This window comes from Bombyx mandarina, chromosome 05, assembly GCF_030267445.1.
Source record: "Bombyx mandarina strain Sakado chromosome 05, ASM3026744v2".
Classification (NCBI taxonomy): domain Eukaryota; kingdom Metazoa; phylum Arthropoda; class Insecta; order Lepidoptera; family Bombycidae; genus Bombyx; species Bombyx mandarina.
The window spans coordinates 408935-422004 of record NC_143212.1 but is presented as its reverse complement, the minus strand read 5'-3'; the positions used below and the strand labels follow the sequence as shown (position 1 = coordinate 422004).

The window sequence follows — 13070 nt, the reverse complement described above, 5'->3', positions numbered from 1 at the left end:
CTTATTAATTGACTGTCGCAAAAGAGTAAAGGGACTTTACGGCCCACCGGATGAGAAGTATCGGAGCCATACGATAACATTAAAATACGATTGTGATATAAAAATTAGTTATCATTATTGTTTAATTACAAAATTAAAATTTGCTTTGAAACGGAGATGGTTAGTTGTTAACCCTTTTTAAGCCCGGAGGCCTTTTCAGTTTCACCAGGACAGGTGGGCGTGCAGAGGCTCAGCCAGGAGGGGTGGGATTTGCTAACAGCTGCCTGAGCGCCTCCGAAGAAGACCTAACAACTCAAGAGCAATTGCTTCGCGAATGAATCTGCTTACGGATCGGAATCGCGACGCACTGAGAAGATTCGGCGAGAAACTCAGCGGGCTGATGCATGGGTTAGTGTTAACCCTTTGACTGCCTTGTAGGTCAACTGTGCCCCACGTGGCGCACTGAAGTGATTACTTCGATTACTGTTAATAAGCGCCTGGAATGCCAAACTTTGCCTTCTTTCCTTTTAAATATGTTTAATATTTTAGATTTATTAGAAATAGATTAATTTTCAGTATCTTCGGATTCGTCTTTCCCAGATTCTACTAGATGTTCCGATCAGTAACAAAATCGACATAATTAGTTGCCTCACGTAGGTTAGCGGTTACCTACTTGGGAGTCAGTGGGTTAAAAGTTATTGTGAATACATATATTATTATGTACACTCATTCATTATTGTAATACTCACGAAGGCACAGAGGTGAGGTAGAGCAACAGTCTTCGGTACTCGGAGGCGGTGATGAGATGAAAGTTATTGTTGTCCGGGAAGGTGATGAGGGGACGGTGGTCTTTGGCCAGTCCTCCGGTGGCCAGCGCGTATTGTGGCAGTAAAAGCTCTCCCACATTGCGAGCTTCGTCACCTTCGCTGCCGCAGCCATCACACTCCGCTTCTATAGACAAAAACAAGTTTTAAGTTATACCACTTTCTGCGGTGAAATAATCCTGTGTCCCCGCTTCTAGCAGTCATCAACTTTATAATCTCATGTTTATTATTTTCATTATGTTGTTTAAGATTTTCGTGGTCATGGACAACGTCAATGAAAAATTTCGAGATTAATCTTTAAAAGGAGTAAATTACACCTATCTGAATTAACTGCTAAAATCCATTTACAACGTAAGATAACCTATTTGAAAATTTGAACACGAAATATAATCTTGTCATGACAATTGAAGGAAATGGAATAAAAAGAAATTTAAATGAACGACTGAAATGTTCTAACTAAGCTCTCGACGGGAGCCAATTGGCAGCTGCGCTAACGAGACAAGTTCACTCGTTTATACTTCATTCCAAATCGTCTCCACACATGTTTCAATACAGTCTATAAACGGCAGACGTCCTATAATAGATTAGACTTGAAGCGAACTATAGTGAATCTCATTTTTGTTTTTAATAAAATATGATAAATGTAACACAATTAACGGCCCCAAATTAGGATTGAACCGGAAATATATAGATAATTCACGGATAACATAGAACCAAAATATTAAATATCTTCAAAAATGTATCGATTCCGACCGAGAATCGATTCAGTAGCCGGTGGTACAGTAGTCAGAAGTACTAACCACCTAACCTGGGTTACTATCAATGGATTTATATTTCTTTTATTAAAAAAATAATAATAAATATAACTTCAGATACTTAGGGTGAACTTCGATTATATTATTACAATTTAGAAAGCTAGCTTCATTTATTTAGTTTAATTCAGCGAAGAGAGATAATTTAGGTTAAATTGTTTATGTAGAAACTCGACTTGAGAAAGATCGTACGATTCGGGCCGCTCTCCATTTAGTAGCTTCAGAAATACATGAGGTCTAAGAACGTTAAATGCTGATAACATTATTATGTATTATGTTGATACAAAACATCGATTTCATGTTATAAAATGTGAGATTTTTCATAGTAATAATGTTTTATAATAACGATAAACCATATCTATGTAGGTATGTAGTTCTCAAAATGCGAAGACACGAGCAGTAAGCACTCACGAGGTTTTCACGCACACAAATTATAAAATTATTCGGAAAAATTGTTTCAGGGAATAATAAAAATCAAGATGTGATTTTATACAATTTGATAATATTGTCTTACTATACTTCGGTCACATTGCAGGGAAGGATGGTAGCAATCTCGAAAGGCTCATCGTGACTGGTAAGGTAGATGGGAAAAGACCTCGGGGGCGCAGCCCAATACGTTGGTCCGACCAGATCCGCACCGCTCTTGATTCCACGTTTCACAACGCCCTCCACTCCGCCAGAGACAAGAATGGATGGAGAAAGATCGTCCGTGCGAAGGTGATACAAAAAGGTGGTCACGACCCTCAGCAATGAGGAATACGACGCAAGGAGGAGGATAATATTGGCGGCAGAATTGAGCAGGACTATGATATAGGTAGGTACCACCAGCGCGGGTAGGTACCACCGCCCTGCCTATTTCTGCCGTGAAGCAGTAATGCGTTTCGGTTTGAAGGGTGGGGCAGCCGCTGTAACTATACTGAGATCTTAGAACTTATATCTCAAGGTGGGTGGCCCATTTACGTTGTAGATGTCCATGGGCTCCAGTAACCACTTAACACCAGGTGGGCTGTGAGCTCGTCCACCCATCTAAGCAATTAAAAAAAAGAATATATATATATCGGTGCGAGCTCATAACGCCAGTAAAAACGAAGCAATCTGAAGACTAGATGTAGAAAATGTTAACACAATAAATTTAGAAATCGGTAATTTAATCCCGAAATTAAGGTCAATCACTTACTTTTGTAAAGGTCAAGATAATGGACGGTCCAAGAACAGTTTCGGTCCGATACGGATAATTTGGTGTAAACGAACACAGTATAAATAAATTAGTCGTACGAAAACAGAACAAAGGGAGTTGAGAACAAAGTATGAAATGCTATTAGCGTGGGACAATGAACGTTGTTCAAAATAATTTTGTAATCACGGCTTGTTCAATTGAATATAAACCACAAAGATATGGTTTTATTTGGTCTTTATTTAACACTAGCGGCCAGCTCCGGCTCCGCTCGTGTCTTTAACAAAAATTTCAACGATATTTGACGTTGTTTTATTTTTTTAAATAAAAGATCACTTATTGCGGCATAACTACAATAGTTAGACATATGCTGTATAGTTTTCGCAGGGCACGCGATGTAAACAATATTTTAGGTAATTTTTTTACACCTTGGGTTACATTATTGGAGTTTTAGTAAGGATACCAATTTTTTTTCAAAAAATATTACATCCTATGTCACTCGGGAATAGTGTAGCTTACAAACAGTGAAAGAATTTTTCAAATCGGTTCAGTAGTTTCGGAGCCTATTCAATACAAACAAACAAACAAATCTTTCCTCTTTATAATATTAAGTATAGATAGATCAATTTGAAATTGAAGGTAATCTGAGCATTTATTTCCTTTTATAATAAATATGCACTTATTTATTTGAACAAAGATGACAATGTAGCAATTTTTAGATTAAAGGACTTTGATATTTCATTTTAAAAATCACGGTATCTGAATATAGTTAATTTCATTTATGTCTTAATTTAATAATACAGTTCTCGATAATTTGAAAATATCAAAACATATTAACGAAGCAACATAAACTAAATGCTTACTTAGGACTTGCGCGAGTCCCCATTGATTAAATCTCCGTTTATGTTTTAATCTGGTTTTATTATTTTCGATTTTGCGATTTACGACGTTTGGAATACGAGCAACATAAGTACGGCTTTTGTTGTTTGCGGGTTAACGAAATATTCAATTATCAAAACGAAACACATATGTATGTACGTATTGCGCAGCTTGGCAAGTGAGTATTGTTTCCCGTTTAACTTAAGGTAGTACATTCATTATTCCTTTTTGGATACAGCGACCATAAAATGCCATTAAAAATAAATAATACGAATAATTATAATCACATTTAAAGAGTCAATTTAATCAAATTTCGTGTTATTCGTTTTGTTAGTTTATAGTTCATTCGTAATTTGGTACAACAGTAACTAAAACCCTTATAGATTCATATTAATTTGTTAATTAGCTACCACATCGCTCGCAGTGTCGGCGTAGCTTCGATGAGAATTAAAATTATGTCTTAATTCAAAATCTTCGTAAAATAGCAAATGTAAAAAGAGGAAAAATAGTGGGATACTAAAGAGAAATATAATATGAGTATGATTTGATTATTTACAGCTGTCAAGGTTTTAATAAACCAGGATTCCACATGATCACGACTGCTCTACCAAGAGTAATCGACTATGATGATGATGATGATGATAATTTTATTGAATTATACAGAGAGCCTCCTTGTAAATAATTTTATTGGTAACTTTAACTGGCGCATTCACAAACAGATTGTTGGCTTCACTAATGCGTGAAAGAGCTACTTACAATTTGCCATGCAAGAAGCAGTTGGTGAAGAGGTCTACGGCCGCGGTGTCCAATGTTGACCTTGTGCTTTATTTATTGTCGTTACGAAACCAACCACTGTTAGTAATATTGAATGCGTTTAAACTTTAATGGGAAGTTGTTGGGTAGACGAAAATTTTGGGGCAGGGAAACATGCTCGTCGGTATCGCATCTCATCTGTACTTGAACCTTTATCACGTTTCTTTGCAGAGCAAGCACTATTAGGTAGGTGTTGTTACACAAATTGGGGTGAGCTTCGTTTTTCAAAAGTATTTTAGGCACAATAATAAATGATATAATGAGATGAAAATCCAAGTGCAGACAACGAAGTAAATAAAAATCTATTAAGTAGCCATTTGGACCATCACTTCGTCAATAGATGTTTTCGATATCTTCGCCTTCTGCACGAGTTAATTTACCATTAATAATAGCTGCTCCTTGATCGGTGCGAAGCGTCTAAATAGCCAACTGTTACTATAAATCGTTGAATACGTTCTGCTAGGGACCATAAGTGTCTGACGCAAATTTTGGGGCAAGCTTATTTTTCCGTCTTCGGTTAGATTTGGTTAGGACGAAACGTTTCAATTACTGCCTCTTCTCGCCTTCATATTGATGGTAAACTTCATCTGTGTGACTATAGTCCATAGACAGGTTCTTTTTTTGCTGGTGTTTATCTCGCCAGCTTTTATTGAACCATCTAACAATCTTAAAACTCACGTTTGTCACTGCTGTTCGTATACACATACTCGTATATCTTCTTTGCAACATTTTTTCGTAACGATTTCAACACTTCTATGGGAATGACTTACTTACGAATATCTAAATTTTTTTTCAAAACTTTGATTATTTATCAAGCAATAGTAGAAGTTTTTTTTAAATCCAATATAATTTAAAGTAGCACATTTTATTCAATTGATTCAGATGAAAATCTACTTTATTTTTTAATTTTTGTTAATTCAGTCAGACCAAACATTTTAGTTAGTGAAATGCCACGACTCGGAAACGCGACTGATGAAGGAATATTGAAACCAACAGTATGGTATGTGCATAACTGTTATCCGGCAAGTACAGCTGTCATTGCATGGTTCGCTGCAGAGCAAGTCTTGTGGAAAGAGCACTGATCTCGTGGCTGTCCAAAAAAAAAAACAAAAAGAAATGCACTTAGCGCACTTTATTGTAAATACCGATAACATCCTCTTACTTGCAATGCTTTTGCCGATCTGCAGATAAGTTTGTATTTGATGATGACTTTACTTTTGTACCCCAGTCGTCTATTGTTTTTAAAAGCGCACTGTATGCATCTAATAAAGTAATGTATGTACACTTCATTGGTAAGCTCGGCACCCTACACAACGTTAATGAATTTTGATGTATGACGTCGTTTAATTCCTCCTTGATGTGTCAGTGACTTCCTACGTGACCTTAAATTTTAAATATGACACCTACGGAACCAAAGTGTGAGATATTTTTTCCAACCAGCATCAAAATTAAATGATAGCATGAATTAGATCGATTTTATGTTGCCGCAAAATACAAAAATAAATTTTTCAGTAAATATAGTAGTATACTCTTCACTATACAGTGCTACCTCTTCTTTTTTTAAGCGAGAAATATTATAATGATATTGTATTGTTAGTTTACATTTATTTTAAAGCATATCCAGGGAACTATAATTCTGTGATTAGTGCATTTAATACCGGAAGAACATACACATATCTTATTGCTTTCGATAACCGTGTTGCTCTTTGCTATGTCAGATTTCACAATTGTTATTATACTTAATAGATTCAAAACAAAATTGTGTTCGTATTATAAAATAAGTTTGTTGAAATGTTTCTTTGATTTCTTTCTTTAAAATAACTAGGTTTTTTTTATTGCTTAGATGGGTGGACGAGTTCACAGCCCACCCGGTGTTAAGTGGTTACTGGAGCCCATAGACATCTACAACGCAAATACGCCACCTACCTTGAGATATCAGTTCTAAGGTATAGTTACACCGGCTGCCCCGTCCTTCAAATCAAAACGCAGATTATTGATTAACGGCAGAAATAGGCAGGGTGGTGGTACCTACTCGTGCGGACTCACAAGAGATCCTACCACCAGTAAAAACTACTCGAAACTCCTTTATAAGTGGATTACGTCAGGTTTGTTTCTAATTAATATGAGGACAGGAATCTCAGAACAACTGGCAACTAACTCTCTCTCTTCCCAGCTATTTATCCCACATGGTGGTGGGTCAGCTTTCCTGACTTTACTCCTCCACTTCGCTCTGTCTTCGACATCCTCGTCAGCAACATTGCATTCTCTCTTGTCCTTCAGCACTACGTCCCTCCACCTTGTCTTGGGTCTGCCTCTAGGTCTCCGACCGGGGAGGTCGAGCAGTAGCGCCAAATTTCCGACGTAGTCAGGTGGCTTCCTTTTCACGTGACCATACCATCTCAGCCTACTCTCCTGCATCTTGTCGGCGATGTCCCGTACACCTAGACTTCCACGCACGTACTCGTTGCGGATTTTATCGAGCCTAGTCACGCCGCACATCCACCTCAGCATTTTCATTTCAGCAACTTGAATGGTATGTACGTTCCTTTTGGAACAACTGGCAACTAACGATTCTCCTATATTGAAATCAATCCGAAATGGAAGTTTGTTCCGCGGCAAAACAATAAATATAGTTTCAGAAAATACGGTTAATAATGAAGCCGATGAAAAAAATTAAATCTATGTCAAGGCCAGAGTAATGAAATGATTGTATTGCCATCGGTGCTTGATGAGTGCGCATATTATTAATATGTTCAAGTAAATCTGATGTTTTAAATTTGATCAAAATTACGTTTGATTAGTATATGGATGTTGACATGCAAGGTAATAAAGGTGTTTTAAAAAAGAATAAGAAAAATTCGGAAAAAAAATGTGGGTCATCAGCCCACAAAAAGTCTTCATCTTACATGGATAATAATGATTCATCTAATGAATAGAGAAAAAGTCTAATTAACAGCTTTATTTTTATTTATATACAATTTTGCAGTAACATAAATGAATGTTTGTCCGTTCTCCTAGAACAATGAGTGTATAATTATTGTGTCCAATAATTAATTATGTCACAATTGTTGAAGTCTGAAGGCCTCAGCAATTCATTGATACTATTACATTTCAAAATGTCTCCGTTATTGTTGACAAAATTAATTAGGGCCGCTGATCTATTTTTTATTTACAATTATGAAAAAAAAATCGCGACAGTAACAAATTTATAAGTCTACCAATTTTGTCTGGTGCAAGGGCTACTTGTCAAATAATAATAACGATGCTACCCACCATTAAGACAATACACAAAACTGGCGAAACAGTTTGTTACTAATACATATTTCCTAAAAGTTGAAATTACTCGCCTATTAGATACTATCGAACTATGATGATATTATGAAGAAAAAAAAAAGTTTTAAAACAAGAGAATATTCGGTTTTCGAATACATTTTTTTGGAGAAAAAAAATCACTAATATCAATTTGTGTACAGAGTGAATCGATATTGTTCCGTAGTCGTGAAACTATTGAACTAAATATATCTATCTATCTGCTTCTAAAATTTATATTTTGTTTTCTATGAAGACTTTGAAATGTATCTAATGTAGGGGAAAAAATATATTTTTAAGGTTATTATATAAAACAGCAAACGTTTCTATTGGAGCATGGTAATTTGGTGTTTACGAACCTCGCGACTAAAAGTGTAAAATGGCACAAACCGTGCGCAATAAACTATTAAATGATTCACGAACACCCGAACGAAAGTTAGAACTTAAATTTGCATTTACTAGTGGCAGTTAAGTTTTGTTTTATATGACATGAATAACCGCTTCACTAAAGCGTTAAGATCGCTAGAGCTGTAATCAAGTCAGTGCTTTGTGAATATGATTTTCAAAATTTATAATACGTAAAGCCGCCACCCACCTTGAAACATGAAGTCAAAGTCTCCGAGGTACAGCAGATGTTCCACTTTGCAAATGATCGAATGACCGCGCTCACACTAAGTCCTATGGCCAATTAAAATTCCCTTACCCATTATGTTACAGCACGTTTATTAAGACAGATTCTATGCTCGTGAGTACAAACAAGACTCTTGGTGCCGACGCCAGTGCCACAAAACAGTGCATAGCGATGCTCCCTCTCTTCGACTTTAAGTGGAATTCGGTTGTGTCATTACATTTGCCACTAATATGAACTATGTGAGCGTTATTTCTTTACATTGCTTCGTGTTAATAAATTGTTTCCTTTTTATTTCATATTGTAAAATATGTAACTAATTGTTTGTTTGTGTTCGCGTGTAAACAGATCCGTAAAACGCGAGTTAAGCCTACCTGAGGCGGGTAGCCATCATGCAACCCAAGATAATTGACAGATGCCTGAATCTCGCTTACGACATTTTCAAGATAAACTTGCAAATATACAAGTTCTGAACAACAACATTCGGACCGTCGGTCTACCGAGCAAATATCACCCGCTCGGTGGAAGATCTTCCCTTTGACGTATATTCCTACAACGTCACGTCGGGGTCACCAGTTGTAAGCGAGATTCAGGCATCTGTCAATTATCTTGGGTTGTATGATGGCTACCCGCCACATACCTACAATCTCATCCTTTAATATTACTAATACCAAACAACATATTATGCATTCATTTTTGGACGAGTTATTCAAACAAAAAACGTTCCCACTATTGTTACTGATTACTTTTTAAAGTTTTACGTATACAATTATTACCTGCTTAGTTTATTACCATAACAATTAAAACAGTCATCACAAAAACTCATCTTTGCGATTCCATCTAAATTCTAAATTGGAACTAAATTACCAATAACAATGGCTTCTGTTGGTGACGAGTACCTATTATATTAGAAGAACGATAAAAATGTATCAATTTTGAATTTCAGGATCTATGCGTACGTACGCCCGTCGTTTTCAGATCGAGTAGAAATTTCGTACAAAATGATTGTATTAGGGAAGATTTAAGGTATAATGCTATCATCTTAAATCAGATGCACTGCGATTCGATTGATATGAGCTCGCGGCCCGCCTAATCGTAAGGAGTCACCCGCACCCATGAACATAAGAAGATAAGTAGTCTATTTAAGCTTCGTATTAAAGACAACATATAATAGAAATGTTTTAATAAATCGATTTTTTTATAGCTTCTTTGGGTGGATGAGCTCACGGGCCATTGGGTGTTAAGTGGTTACCGTAACACAAAGTAATAATAATATCGCGGGCTATTTAGTTTAAACGACATTTCGCTTAATAAGCGACATTTATCTTTGTAATTAAAGATGCGATTATTTAGTATTATTATCAACAGGCCAATGTTTTTAATTGAATTTCAACTAAGTTTACACCATTCAAATATCTGAATAAGTTTTTTTTGATAAGATATTTTTTCCAAACTTTAACTTTACTTTTTATTTGCAAAAATGTTGCTTAAACCACATAGCCTTTTACCTCTCGATAATAATATATATGTAGGTATTTAAACACAACAGTTCTATCATTGGTTCTATATTTTACTGAAGCTACCAACAAAAACATACATTTGTATTGAATCTATGTAATAGACTGGCTTTATACATAGCCATAATTAATCACGTATAAGTATACATAAATAATATCACAGGAAATACGCTAAAGTTTATCGTCTAGTTTGGTTCAATGCCCTAAGATGTAGGCTGAACGGCCCTAGAGTAGCTCATTGATATGCGACTCGCAAGTTAGCTAAACCGAAGGCACGTCTTTATGGAAGCTATGCGGTGCCCTAAGGTAAGTAGGTTAGTATACCAAGCCATTGAAATTTATATATTAACGTTGATTTAGGCTGATGTGTTATAGTAGAATAGATGTAGAGTAGGTTTATAGTACACCATTATAAAATCTAATGCAAAACACAAAATACAAAGTACAATGAACGTTAACGGTAGGCAGCGGCTTCGCTATGCCCCTGGCATTGCTGAAATCCATGGACGACGGTAACCACTTACCATCAGGTGGGCTGTACGCTCGTCTACCTACCAGGGCAATAAATAAAAAACGGAGAGTCCTAATTTAAATATTTGAAAAAAAACCTATGAAATGAATTATTAATGTATATGTATGTACAGCATAATGTATTTAGGCTTACTCTATAATCTCTCTCCCTTAATTTGGTTAGAATAAAACATACATAAGCACACACAGTAATAACAACTTGTGGGCAGCCTACAACGAAACAACAAAGGAAATAAAATAAAATAAAATCAAGTTATAGCTCTACTCCTATTTAAATTGATGAAAAGAACTTTTTATTGATCAAAAGTTTAATAAAATATTTGATGCCCACAGAAACGTTTATGGAACAAGCTCCATAAACGCTTTATTCGTGCCCCTGTGATAAACGAACACAAATTAAAAGCAGTTTTCCGCGAAACAATTGTTTTCGCTTTTTATACTAGCATTTCGAAATATCTTTTATGAACAGTTCAAACAACAAATAAATGTTTTAGTTTTAATAACATTACCACCATTTTTAATTAGAAGTATAAAATTGTAATATAACTAGCTGTATCCGTCCGCTTCGCTGGGCATTTAAAATTAACATTATTATTTCTCAACCCCCGGTTCTTATCATTAACGCCCCCGTATCTGGTGTAGAGAGTCCAACACTCATATAAATATTAGCCTATCCATTAAGTACATGTATTTTATACATAGATACCAAATTTCAAGTCAATCGGATGCACGGTTCAGTAGTTATAACGGAACATCCGTAAAAACCACTGTAGATTTATATATTAGTAGTTGTCATTTATTAATTCGGATATATACAGTTTCTTTCTTTCTGGTCGTTCCCTCAATGCTGAGGATCGTGACTGTATGTCAATCTTCTCCACTCGGTCCGGTTCTGCGCCATATGTACCGCTCCCCATATCTGGCCTCCAGTCACCTCCTTGAGTTGGTCAACCCATCTAGCTGGCGCTCTTCCTCTAGCGCGCTTCCCCTCCATCTGTCCGAGAATTGTGAGTTTCTCCAGGCTGTGCAATGAGGATCGCATTATGTGCCCAAAGAAATATACAGTTTACGCAGATGGAAATCGGGTATAGGAATATACAATAAGGAAATGTTAATAATGTAAGCGTAGTCTAATTATTATTCACTTTTAATATACACAATATAAAACAAACGTCGATATTCGATGATTTGGTTACAAATACAATTTTTTTTTATTGCCCTTGTAACTAGACGAGCACACGGCCCACCTGATGGTGAGTGGTTACCGTCGCCCATGGACTTCAGCAATGCCAGGGGCAGAGCCAAGCCGCTGCCTACCGTTTAATACTCTCCACAAGCCTCGTTTGAAGAAGGACATGTCATAGCGCTCGGGAAACACCGTGGAGGGGAGCTCATTCCATAGCCGGATGGTACGTGGCAAAAAAGACCTCTGGAAACGCACTGTGGATGACCGCAGTGGCTCCAGGTAGTATGGATGAACTCTACTCCGGTGGCGGGCGGTGCGATGGTAAAAACGAGATGCCGGTATCATCTCGAACAATTCCTCAGAGCACTCCCCATGGAACATACGGTACAAAATACAGAGGGAACCGAAGTCCCTTTTTTTACAGAACATTTTTACGAATGACAATTTTTAGTCGGATTTGTCTATAATACCCAACGCGTGCAATGTTACCTATCAATTCTAACGATAAAAACTATTGGTCACGTATAATAAGAAAAGCGAAATTGTTTAGCGAGAAGAAACCACAAACCGCATTCGTGTCCTCGGTTATTTCAGGTACTTAACAATTATATCAAACATTGCTTGCTTATGTAATAAGCATGAATAAAAATTGACTTGTTTATTGTAACTATCGCATTTTATTCCTGGCATATCCTTGTGGTTTGTATAAGGTATTTGTGCAAGATGCAAAACAGCCGTTTGAGGACAGTGCATTTTTCCATATTTCGTTGAATGATTTAGGGGGCCCACGTGACGCTAATTGGTTACCGCAGCCCGTAGACGTCATGGGGGGAATGCTCCTTAGCAACTTTTTTTTTATTGCGTAGATGTTTAGACGAGCTCACAGCCCACTTGGTATTAAGTGGTTACTGTATCCATAGACATCTACAACGTAAATGCGCCACACACCTTTTTTTTGAACTTTTATGAACTTGACTTGACGTTTATGAACTTCTGCAAGTGTCAACACACCTTCGTCATTTTAATTCATGTGACATTAGGTATAGTAAAAAAAACTTCATTAGTAAGGGCACATTTACAGTATTTATATTTTCTCTGACATGTTTTCTAACGGTTAGCAACCCTAATTTTTATAAAGCATACGATGTCCTTTATGAGTGTTCCTGCTTCATCGGGACGGAGGACGAACAAGGGCTCAGCCAAGAGGGATTAGATTTGCTAACAACCCAGCGCCTCCGAAGTAGGCTTAACAACTCACGAATGTGTGACAAGAAACTCAGCTCAGCTGATATTATGGGCTACTAAATGTCACGTCGAAATCTTCGATAAGTATGATGACCTGTGCTAAGGGTGCTCGCAGTGTTAACTATAAGGGTCCAGCACCTTTAAGAGTTGATCGGGTTAGAACCATGTGCGTA

The 13070-nt window shown here is 36.7% G+C and overlaps 1 protein-coding gene across 10 annotated transcripts in view; it reads right to left on the bottom strand.

Annotated features, from left to right (window-relative positions):
• The window catches only part of LOC114244850 (guanine nucleotide exchange factor DBS), a 117559-nt gene that overhangs the window by 68193 nt on the left and 36296 nt on the right, over positions 1–13070 (bottom strand). For all 10 annotated transcript variants that reach the window (XR_016323056.1, XR_016323058.1, XR_016323057.1 and 7 more), the window contains exon 2: positions 729–930. Coding sequence is in view for 7 of the 10 variants with exons in the window: in XM_028176764.2 (XP_028032565.2) it covers positions 729–930 (202 nt within the window). In the remaining 3 variants the exon portion in view is untranslated. The remainder of the gene's footprint in view (positions 1–728; positions 931–13070) is intronic.